This window comes from Archocentrus centrarchus, chromosome 15 (assembly GCF_007364275.1).
Source record: "Archocentrus centrarchus isolate MPI-CPG fArcCen1 chromosome 15, fArcCen1, whole genome shotgun sequence".
Taxonomy (NCBI): domain Eukaryota; kingdom Metazoa; phylum Chordata; class Actinopteri; order Cichliformes; family Cichlidae; genus Archocentrus; species Archocentrus centrarchus.
Genome location: NC_044360.1, coordinates 16,544,572 through 16,555,205, shown reverse-complemented (window position 1 = coordinate 16,555,205; position 10,634 = coordinate 16,544,572). Strand labels below are relative to the sequence as shown.

Sequence of the window (10,634 nt, the reverse complement as noted above, 5' to 3'; positions counted from 1 at the left end):
TCAATTGAGCGCTGAATTGGCCAGAGTGAATGTCACCACCCAGAAGAACATGGTAGAAGAGACATATATGTGACCCTGTGAGTTCCTGACCAATATGAGGAAAGTGATAATGAAAATAGCGCTGCACATGATTCAGAAAGCACCAAGACCAGCACAATATGGAAGAACTTCATATCCTGGCGAGAGACATGGTAGTGAGGAGAGTCTCCATATGGGTTCTGACCACCTCTGGGTCAAAGTCTTAGCCTGCTATTTTTAGCAATCTGGAATGGAAGTAAAATGCTGTTGTACAATGATGACACTTGTGGTTACAGAGGCATGATGAAACTATTTACACAGCCTGATTGATCCGCATATGGATTGAGAGCTGAATTTTTGCAGCTTGTGTTAAAAGCATAAAAAAAACACTACACACCCACTCTATCCTTCTCCTGACATCTTTAGCAAAGACAGCATTAAACCCATCTGCAATATTTTGCTGTAACTAACCAGAATTATGAGTCCTGAGAGAAGGCCTGTGAATCTCCCCTTGCTGGGTCAGGCCACTTGAGAGTACAGATGTCACCACGTTCCTGTGGCGAAAACATTAAAATATACATTTACAGTAGGCATCCACTTCCATCAGAGTGAAGAACCGAGTGAGAGGCAGGGAAGTGAGTGCAGAAAAGGCACAGATGAAGATGAGGGTCACAGTCACCATCCTAGGGGTTAGAGTTGGCACAGTCTGCAGCCAGAGAATAGCTTGGACTCTCTCCACACTGATGGAAGCCAAGGTTGTGATGGCGACAGCCACTCATACAGATGACACAGAGCACTGTGTAGCAGGCAGTATACCCCAGCTCCCAAGACACAGTCCAACGTACTGCCACATTGTTGGGATCATGCTGACAGCAGATCAGGTCAGATCAACCACAAACAAGTTGAGAGTCAGGATGGTCTTATTGAATAACAGCGTGTGTTCACAGGTTACCAGGACTACAGCTCCCACATTTGCAGCCACAGAGACGAGGAAGACTGTGCTGATAGCCATGGTCTCGATTATAGTGGTGGCAACATGATCTGAGTGGTGCAGCTCAGAGAAGAAAGAAAAATAAGTCAAGTTTCTAAAGTTAAGTGAATGAACGTGTCTGTGTCCACACAGGCTGAAAAAGTACTTAAATCTGAAATGCTCACACTATTCACCCCTGTAGATTACCAGAAAAATGAACATGGGACAGATGCTGATAAGAATTAAATGGATACAGGTGAGGAGAAAGGGTGGGTGGAGACTAGACTTTTTGATACTGTTTGCTCTGTGATGCCTGAAAGGAAGTCAAACATTATAACAGATTCTTTGCATTTGTATTTTTAAACATAATTTTAAGAATTTTGTCCTCATTCTCTGCTCTAATTTTGCATTTCTTAAGCAATAATGTTTCTGCACTTTTCCAAAAATAGTGTAGACACACTTTCCTAATGATAGGCTCCTGCTGGTCTTATGGTGACAGATTTAACACGTTCCGCAAGATTTACAAAGCTTAACAAATTTATTAGACCACCACCCAGTGTAATGCTTATGCCACAGCTGCATGCTGGCTCAAATTTGGGTTTAAAAATATGAACTCAGTTTATTTTGCCTAATAAATAACAGATGGCATGACAGATCTCTAAAATAATTGGTGTTTAGTTGTTTTTATGACAAGTGATCAAATAAATTTGTTAAGCACTGTATTTTGGAAATACTTCTTTACAAGATGCTAAAACACTTTCCAACAAAAAGTTATGCAAACACCAAATTCAGTAGAATTTATTGAACATGGATCTCAAACATCTGTAGCCACACTCAAACCATCAAATTGTTGCTTGTAAATTTCAGTTAAAACCAAAACTAATTTGCATCATGTTGATTTTGGCACTACCAAAATCAGTAGGATTCATTACACAGGGCACAGTATCTAAAGAGTATCTACATCAAATTTCAAGGAATTTTCCAACAGTTTATTTTGCACTAAAATATGTATGGTATTATTTCCTTGGAATATTTTTTCATTCCTTCTCACCCAGCACAGCTGGTGTGCTAGTTCAATCCAGATAATACTCTGCCAGTTTAGGGAAAGACTCTGCAAATACTACAGAATGCAGAGAAGATGTAACTCTGCATTTATTGTTAATTAGTTCTTTCAAGCTGCTGCAACAATTTGCTGCCAAGAGCTGTGAGCAGCTGCAGCTGCTTGGCCGTGCTGGATGAAGCAGATATTGCTCCAAATTTAGCTGCATCTTTGGTGATATGTCTAACCAAAACTTTGAGGGAATCACTCGAGAATCAGAACTTAGACAACTCATCACTTTAATTTATTAAAAGAACTTACATCTAATAACCAATATATCTTAAAGAAAGATGCAGAACTAAAGAGCTCCCAGGCTCAGCTCAGTTTAGACAGATTTCTAGATGGTTCATCAGTTCTCTGTGGTGACTGACTGGATACTCAGCCTGGCAGCTGGGACACTCCAGGATGCTTTCATTCATCACGTTAACTTGAGGGGAGGATGTCAGGCTGGGTCTGGAGAGGTGGGGGGACAGGGGAGGGCTTGTTTCACCTGAGCTGTGATCCGGCTCCTCTCTCTAACATAAACAGCATCATCCATCAGTTACAGTTTAGTCCCTGGATGAAAAATCTGCACACTTCATTCTGAAGCAAATCTTAAAGCTGCACTAATAACTATTTTTATAATAACAGAACAGGTTGAGAAGGAAAGGTGCTGCATTTTATTTATTTTACAGCTTGATTTTAGTTTTCCAATCGTGGGTTTTTGAGTTGTGGACTTTCAAGTTCTGTTTATTATTTAATGTTCTCTGTTGAATTTTAGGTTGCTCTTCATTTTTTATCCTTTGTTTTTTTGTTTCATTACTTTTGGAGGCCAAGTAGAATTATTTATAGTAATCTTGTATCTTGAGTTCAGTTAATATTGTCTACGAACACTCTACGTTATCAGTCCAGTCTTCCCAGTGTTTCCCTATTGTCGGGTCCTATTATTATGCGTTTTCCCTGTTTAGTTATTTTATTTTGGTAGTCTCTGTAAAATGAAAACTCTATTAATGCAGCTTTTAAGTTTGACACTTTGCTGTATTGATGCCAACCTTGGACTGTTTTGCCACGCGGCCTTTTGATTTTTGCAGTATCTTCAGAACTTTAACCATTTGCTCCTTTAAATAAGAACAATTCTGCCTCTCGTCCTCAAGGTCTTGTGAAGAAATCTTGATCTAAAATGTCAAAAAAAAAAAAGTATTAAAATTTCCAATGAACTGAATGAATAACATTATAAATTAGGAGATGAGAACTGGCTTCAGAAGGTAGGCACAGAGGTAACAGAACACGGTGTGCCTGCATACGGCTCTGGCTTCAACAATCTAAGTCAAGCCCAGAATCTCACAAAAGGCCTTATTAGAAAACACAAACTGCTGATCCTGAGTTTACTGTAATTAATCTGGGCCTTCATTAAGAGTGGATGAATTAGTGCCTTTCATACCTGTCGCTCCAGGTCTGCAATCTTTTCCTGGTCTGCATAGTGACGATTTAACATAAACCTTTGAAAGAGATTGACCTGAGTGGAGAGCAGTTTTTGTGTGACTTTACCGGCTCTTTCTTTCATCATGTGATGGCAATAAGATTTATACTTGTTACCTGCAGCTCAGCGTTGGCCGACCTTCTCCCCTCTTCATCCAGCATGCCTTGGAGGTCTATGTTCTCATCTGTCTGCTCTTGCTCTTCATCCTCAGGGCAACTTTGATCTTCCTGTGTGCTTCTTCTGCTCATTCTTTCAGCTTTCAGCTGCTGCTCGAGCTCCTCCACCTCCCTTTCTCTTTCCTTGCACCTACAGATCAGTTTTCCTGTTAAGTAGCTGACCATCCTCTAACTGTGTCCAACTTGAATGGAAACATATCTTCTGTTACAGCTATTCCCAAATTTCAGACTGCTGTGGCCCATTTGAAAGTATAAAAAAAATTCTCTGATCATTACAAGAGCCAAGTCTGTTTTTGGTATAAAAAAAAGGTAAAAAATGAAAGATTTGTCATTTTGAAATCCTGTGACTTTCTTTAAGTAGTTCTTACAATTAATTAGCATACATTTAATTATTTAATTGCAATTTTAAAATAAGTAGCAGAAATGAAAAAAAAAAAAAATTTAAACTGCAAGAGGTGACTTCTTGTTCCTCTACAGTCCACCAGAGGGCTGCAATCCACATTTTGGGAATAATGAATTTTTTTTTTTTTTTTTTGCAGCAATCATACCAATTTTGGGTGATCATGAGGTTTTGTTGGGTCACTTCAACTCGTTCCCTCAGTACCTCCAGCTCATCTTTGGCTTTCTGCAGGAGTCTTTCATAATGCCCCTGCATCTGGCTTATTTTCTCTTTCTCTGCAATAACAAAAATAAAACAAATATTAAAAGCAGAAGTTGGACACAAGGACATCTGCACATGTGTGCCATCTGGTATTAAAAAATAACTGTGAAAATGAAGTACATGGAGAAACATTCTGTTACAGTGGGCTACTATTGAGCAATCTTGATATCTTAAAAACTTGTTGTGACAATCTGTTGCCCTCTGTTGCCCCAGTGGTGAGTGTCTGCTGCCCACTATCCTCTTGGCTCACCATCTGAATGGTCCTCATTGTGCTGCTGTGAACGGGCCTGATTGGCTTCGTTCAGCTGCTTCTCCAGCCATAACATTCTGGCCAAAATAGCTCTCACATAGGCCTCTCTCTGCTGGTCATACTCCAGCCACTGCTTGTTTTTTTCCAAGGCCTCAGGGCATAGAATGAAAGAATGAGAAGCACATAAGAGAAGAAGGCAGAAACAGAACTGTGCCAGGAAAATGTCTCCAAATTACAAATACTTAGGAAGACATGTATACTGTACACTTACATGTAAGTAAAAACTAACCTAAAACAACATTAAGGGGATCTAGGAGTGGATAGAAAAACAGAGAACATTTCCAGTTGTGCCAAGCAAATAAATAATTACATCTCTGAGATGATTTTGGAGCTCTGCCACAGCTTCATTACTCATGGAAGCCTGTTCGTCAGCTGTGGAGTCCTACCACAGACCAGAAAGACACAAAACAATATTACACATTTGAAAAAGACCAAATCATATTAGCAGTCTCTCACCTGCAATGATAAAAAGAGAAAGCTAGGTGGCAGGATAGTCTGAAAAAGATCCAAAACATGATGACTTAGGGCTCTCAGCATCCTAATGCTATTGAGACTGAATAATAACTGCTGCCATCTAGCGGCATACCCTGGCTAAGAGGCAAGAGGGTCTTGGTAAATCAACCCCCTAAACAGCTATTTTACACAGATGTTGGGAAGTCTAACAGTGACACCTTCTGGTGAGGGAATTAATTACATTCATAGACTAGCTGCCCTCTTCATCTGCAGCAAACTTATCAAGCAATTAAGGATGCTCAACATGCTCCAGATCTTTTCTTCTATGCAGGGTTGACAGAGAGACAGGCAACCATTCACGGACACATTCACCCAATGGTAAATTTAAAATCGCTAGCCACCAGATGTGAACCCAGACCTTACTTTAAGGGGACAATACTAACCACTGAACTGTGGCAGCTTTCTTCTGCCAGCTTCATGCTCCCAATTGAAGCAGCATGACAGGATACATTTAACTCACCCTGAGTATAAACCAATACAGCAAAATGTTCCTCCTACTGCATCTACAGTGGACACATTTTTCCACACCTACAACTGGGCCATCAGCCAGTGACATGCAGTGGATCTGTATCAGTGACACACTGGAATATAAACAGCACTCCCCTCAGCCAGGATCTCATACTCTCAGGAACCTGTATAAGAACCTAGCCAATAGGGTCTACTCAACTTCATCCCATTTATCACTCAGGAAAAAATTCTTATTTGGGATCTCTGGAAACAAGACATCGGCTGGCACGACCCGACTGAACCTCAGAACCTTTTGGACTCATCAACTCTACTTTCCAGCCTGCGCTGATATGCCTTCTACCACCAGACAACTCATGCATTCTGTGATGCATCAGCAAGGGCAGGGAGGCACAGGCACAGAGAGCTGTCACCTACATCCACACCACAGATGATGATGGAGGGATCCACACTGCCTTCATGCTAGCCAGGTTCAGAGTTGCACCTAAGAAACAAACAACTGTGCACTGCTTGTCGGTGAATGCAACCCTTTAATTGTGCAGAGTGATACACACTGAGTTGGCCCTCATAATCAGCCAGACCTTCCAGATTCCACCACTGTGTCATACTGGGTTTTACTGGCTAAGATCAGAATCTTGACGGTGCAAGACTGTCAATACTGGCATGCCAAGCCCAGCATCCCAAAAACTGCCGACCTAGCCTCTAGCTGACTACTAGAGGGAAGAGCCCTCATTCTATTCCACTGGAATGGATTGTTTTGGCCTACTTACTGTCAAGATTGGACTCCACTAAGAGTAAAGATGAGAAATCTTGTATAATTCATGACCACCAGAGTATCCATCTTGACCTCCTGGAAAGCCTGGATTCAGATGCCTTCTCCCTCCATTGCTTCATTGCTCGACAAGAGAAACTTTTTGAGCTGCCATGTGACAATGGCACAACTTCACTGGAGCACAATATGAGCTACAGGAGGCCTTTAGTGTGATTGGAACCCCAGCTAGAGGAGCAACTCACCAGTCAGCAGATTCCGTTTCACTTCAATCCACCTAGCGGCCCACATTTTGGGGGAACATGGGAATGAAAAGTGAAACCAGTGAATATGCTATATTATGGTAACATTGAAGGAGTGATCAATTCCAGATCTAGTTCTGTATACTGTTGCTGTGGAGACCTAATGCTTTCTGAATACCAATCCTTGTATCATCTGACATAGTCGATCCTGATCCCATAACACCAAACATCCTTCTCATGGAACGATGGGACTCAGGCCTTCTATGATTCCAATAACCTACTGTGAAAGAGACGATGGAGGGACAACCAAATTTTGGAAGTTAACTTCTTTCTTTTTCCTTTCCTCCTTTATTTGCTTTTACAGGAGTGGCAAAAGTGGAAAACAAGTGGCCAATAACTCACAATGGGACAAGCGGTGGTCAAAGTTGACCCACAGCTCCTGAGAGCTCTCTGGCTTTTGCGTACTGTAGCAAACTGGATCAGATAGACACATCTGGAGTGCTATAGTAAAGGTCACAGATTAAACCTATGTCCGACTAGTTGCTCGTCTAATACACCTTCCCAAACTTTCAGAGGAAGAGACACACTGATGCCAGCCTTGCCAAATGAGTACAAATGTCATGACTGACATTTCGGGATGGTTGTGTTGGGAAGCCTAGTAGTGACACCTTGTGGCAAAAGAATTAATGACATTGACTGGCTGCCTTGTTCATCTGCAGCAGCTGGGCAGCAAACTTATCAAGCAATTAAGAATGCTTAACATGCACCAGACCTTTTCTTCTGTGTTTATAATCAGACAATGCTATATTGTGTATTGATATGAAGAGGAAGGTGTAATGCTTACAAAGGCAAAGTAGTTTCTACTTCCTCTGGCATTATAATCACTAAATTGAAAATCTGCTATACCTGCTTCCCTGTAACTTTGTTCTTGAGATACTGACACCTAGCTGAGATGACCTCAAGCTTGTCCTCGATTTCTTCAATCTCTCTGGAGTAACGGGATATGCTACTCACTCCATACATCGGGCTCTTTTCTTTTTTACACAGATGGTCACCAGGGCAAACAGTTTTCTCATCTTTTGTCTTCAGCTCCAGGGAACACTCGAGCCTTATGGTTTCAAGGGAGAGGAATCTCTGCATGTAGACACAATAAAACCTGTTTAAAATATGGTCAGACTGTACTGATACAAAAACACAGATTTGACTGAGTAGTATGATAAGATTACCTCTATCAGCCTATTATGCTGCGACTGTTGATGGGTCAGCTCAGCCAGGGACCTTTTCAGGCAAGTATTCTCTTTCCTGAGGCTGCTGACAACCACAGCGAGCTCTGACTTGATCTTTTTCTCAAGAGAACGCTTGTATTTAGATGCTGCCATCCCTGTTACCTGCTCACATGTATCACAAGACTGTCACAGGTGCAATGGATCTTAGAATATACAATATCAAACATAAACATTGTGAGTTTAACATTCATTAGCTAAGACAACAGCACCAAATTTTGATTTTATAATTTGCTTGCAATGTACTGTTGTTCAGTTTAACCATGTTTAGTTGCTTTTGGCTTTGAAACTTTGTATGCTCTTTTAAAGGTTAGGTTTGTGTTGCTGAAAAGTGTCTAATCTTCTAATATTTTATACATTATTTTACCTGTTAAATTACCTGGTTTAATATATTTGTGTCTATCAGCTCATGCTAGCAAGCTAAAGTCAATCTCACAGTTGAGTTAAACTAGCTATTGAGCACTTGTCTCTTATATCTAATAAGTAAAACTGTCATAATAATTATTATAATCTGTAAAGTTTTTGTTAGTCGGTAATAAGGCTAATTTGGCTAGCTAGCTTAAATAGCTAGTTATACCAAGAAGCTGTTATCGTAGTGAAATATGACTGCTCGCTTTAAAACAGACGTTATTTTCTTAACTTTCTTACGGTATTGTTTTACTAAATCCACTGAAGCAGCTGCTGAGTTGATATTCTGTTACCTAGAAAGAGTGGTGGCTGTCAGATTGTGAAATTAGATGACTGCGGTACCCTCTTTCTTCCTCCATCCATCAGCCTGAAAAACACAGACGTTAAAAGTTTAGCGGGAAAACAGCGGTTTTAAATGAATAACAGTACTGACTGTCTAGAGGAAAGTTTTTGCAGCATATTATTATTTTTTAAATATAACATCAAAGTGTATGGGTTTACTTAAAAGAAGAAACATCTGGAAATAACACTAAGTGAGCATTTTTTTTTTTTTTTTTTTTTTGATAGCAGGGAAAGATTTAGACATCACCACTAAGTGGAGCTGCGGCACAAGAGAAGAGCCGCTTGCACAGCTGCATATTTAAAAATGCTTCTTGAGATACAAATATGCGACATTTTTGAAAACAAAGGACAGGCTCTCCCCTGCTTGTCGCTTTTGTGTGCCCATTGCTTACAGTAATGCCTCCTCAGACTGGGTGGGTGCTGTGACTCATGAGGTGAGGGTTGTCTCTGTGTCCACTCCTCTCCTCCTCTTGAAGCTTTTTTTTTTTTCAGTTCCTTCTCCGATGGCACTTCTCTCAGCGGAATATGAAACTTTTCTCTGAATAATTATTATTATTATTATTTTGTTTGTACTTTATCACCATGCTGCGGGTCCAAGTAGAATCCGCCAGCGGGATTCCCAAAAAGAAACTTGGCAACCCAGATCCAATAGCTTCGGTGATCTTTAGAGGTGAGAAAACGGTTCAGGATAACTATTAACTTGACTTTTCCTGCTGTATGCTATGTCACTTCTTTTCAAGGTGAAACTGACCATGCATACAACGTTTCACTTTCTATCGGTTTAACGTCTTTTAGTTATGATTACTTAGTTATTATTGCAGCTGAAATTTTTTGGCTGTGACTCACAAAACAAAGATGCGTCCTTATAAGGTCAGAATAACACACGGCTCCCACAGGACAAGGCTTATACTGTTATTATTTATTTATTCTTTTTTACAAAACTGCCTTAGCATTGTAAAACTGTTCATGCAATAATTAATTTTAGTTGAAAGAAAACTGGTTTGGGACTAATTTGTGTGCCTATCAGGGTCACTACTTTTCACTGTTAAAGCTTTGTCCAGTAACCACTTAAAATAAAGCTTTACATGGGAAACAGTCCAATTGTAATAAATAACATAGCATAATGAAATTAAAAAAGCAACAAGAAGAGCATAAGAAAATATAAAGTATAAATGTGTTTATCATCATTGTTTCTTACAGGTGAAAAGAAGAAAACCAAACAAATTGATAATGAACTGAATCCAGTTTGGAATGAAGTAAGTGAGGAATGAAAGTTAACTGGAATGTTTGGAATGCTGGAAACTAGAATGCAACAGTATATTGATGTGTATATCGTTAACATGACTTTGTGCTGGTGACTGATTGTGAATGCCCCCTTTTTGTAATTACAGGTGTTTGAATTTGATTTGAAAGGCAGCCCTTTGGATGCATCTTCGTTCCTCGACGTGATTGTGAAAGACTATGAAACAATCGGAAAACACAAGTATGTGCACAGAGAGCGGTTGACTGGACAAATCGTCACATCTGCGCGTTGATTTACTTATAAATGTGCTTACTTAAAAATTTAGAGTCTTAGTTGTCCTAAATCAGACAGGTATGCGGGACTGAATCAGTATTGATCCCATTGTGACAAATAACTCTTCATGTGAGCATATTCCTGCCTTTGTGGTGGCGAGCGCCTTTGAGTCAGCAACTTCCCTATTAGTGCAGCTAGTCATTACAGATATACATGCATGCTGTGCCTCAGGTAATGACTTAAAGGGAAAACCTCATCCCACCTCAACGGTTTACCTTCTGACATGTGATTATAATCACGTCAGTAGAGTTTAGAGCAGTTGTACATCGATGACCAACATTATAACTCCCAGTTTTCCAGACTGTGACTGAAAATAGTCATTATGATCTGTTCCCGAGGAGCA

The 10,634-nt window shown here is 40.2% G+C and overlaps 3 protein-coding genes across 8 annotated transcripts in view; 1 reads left to right on the top strand and 2 right to left on the bottom strand.

The window, feature by feature from the left end:
- On the bottom strand, nucleotides 1–1,320 carry LOC115793588 (free fatty acid receptor 4). The gene is given in 8 exon segments (XM_030748635.1): nucleotides 1–134; nucleotides 137–249; nucleotides 452–536; nucleotides 539–608; nucleotides 611–785; nucleotides 787–871; nucleotides 874–1,174; nucleotides 1,285–1,320. Coding segments are annotated over 8 exon segments (999 nt in total).
- Nucleotides 1,321–1,815: 495 nt separating this feature from the next.
- Nucleotides 1,816–9,340, bottom strand: LOC115792993 (centrosomal protein of 55 kDa-like). Of its 5 annotated transcripts, none has more exons than XM_030747671.1 (11): nucleotides 9,108–9,340; nucleotides 8,667–8,740; nucleotides 7,909–8,091; nucleotides 7,589–7,816; nucleotides 5,004–5,075; nucleotides 4,634–4,784; nucleotides 4,271–4,397; nucleotides 3,663–3,852; nucleotides 3,508–3,582; nucleotides 3,119–3,241; nucleotides 1,816–2,602 (listed from the first exon to the last, which is right to left on the bottom strand). In XM_030747671.1, the coding sequence occupies exons 3-11, from the start codon at nucleotides 8,059–8,061 to the stop codon at nucleotides 2,408–2,410; spliced, it is 1,314 nt and encodes a 437-aa protein (XP_030603531.1). In that variant the 5' UTR covers nucleotides 8,062–8,091; nucleotides 8,667–8,740; nucleotides 9,108–9,340; the 3' UTR covers nucleotides 1,816–2,407. The 5 variants fall into 5 exon arrangements, with proteins under 5 accessions (XP_030603531.1, XP_030603528.1, XP_030603529.1 ...); XM_030747668.1 differs by having other exon boundaries at nucleotides 7,909–8,070; nucleotides 9,108–9,339; XM_030747669.1 differs by lacking the exon at nucleotides 9,108–9,340 and adding an exon at nucleotides 8,963–8,981 and having other exon boundaries at nucleotides 7,909–8,070.
- myofl (myoferlin like) overlaps nucleotides 9,199–10,634 on the top strand; it is a 26,072-nt gene continuing 24,636 nt past the window's right edge. For both annotated transcript variants that reach the window (XM_030747667.1, XM_030747666.1), the window contains exons 1-3: nucleotides 9,199–9,385; nucleotides 9,916–9,971; nucleotides 10,107–10,198. In XM_030747667.1, coding sequence (XP_030603527.1) covers nucleotides 9,298–9,385; nucleotides 9,916–9,971; nucleotides 10,107–10,198 — 236 coding nt within the window. In that variant the 5' untranslated portion in view covers nucleotides 9,199–9,297. The remainder of the gene's footprint in view (nucleotides 9,386–9,915; nucleotides 9,972–10,106; nucleotides 10,199–10,634) is intronic.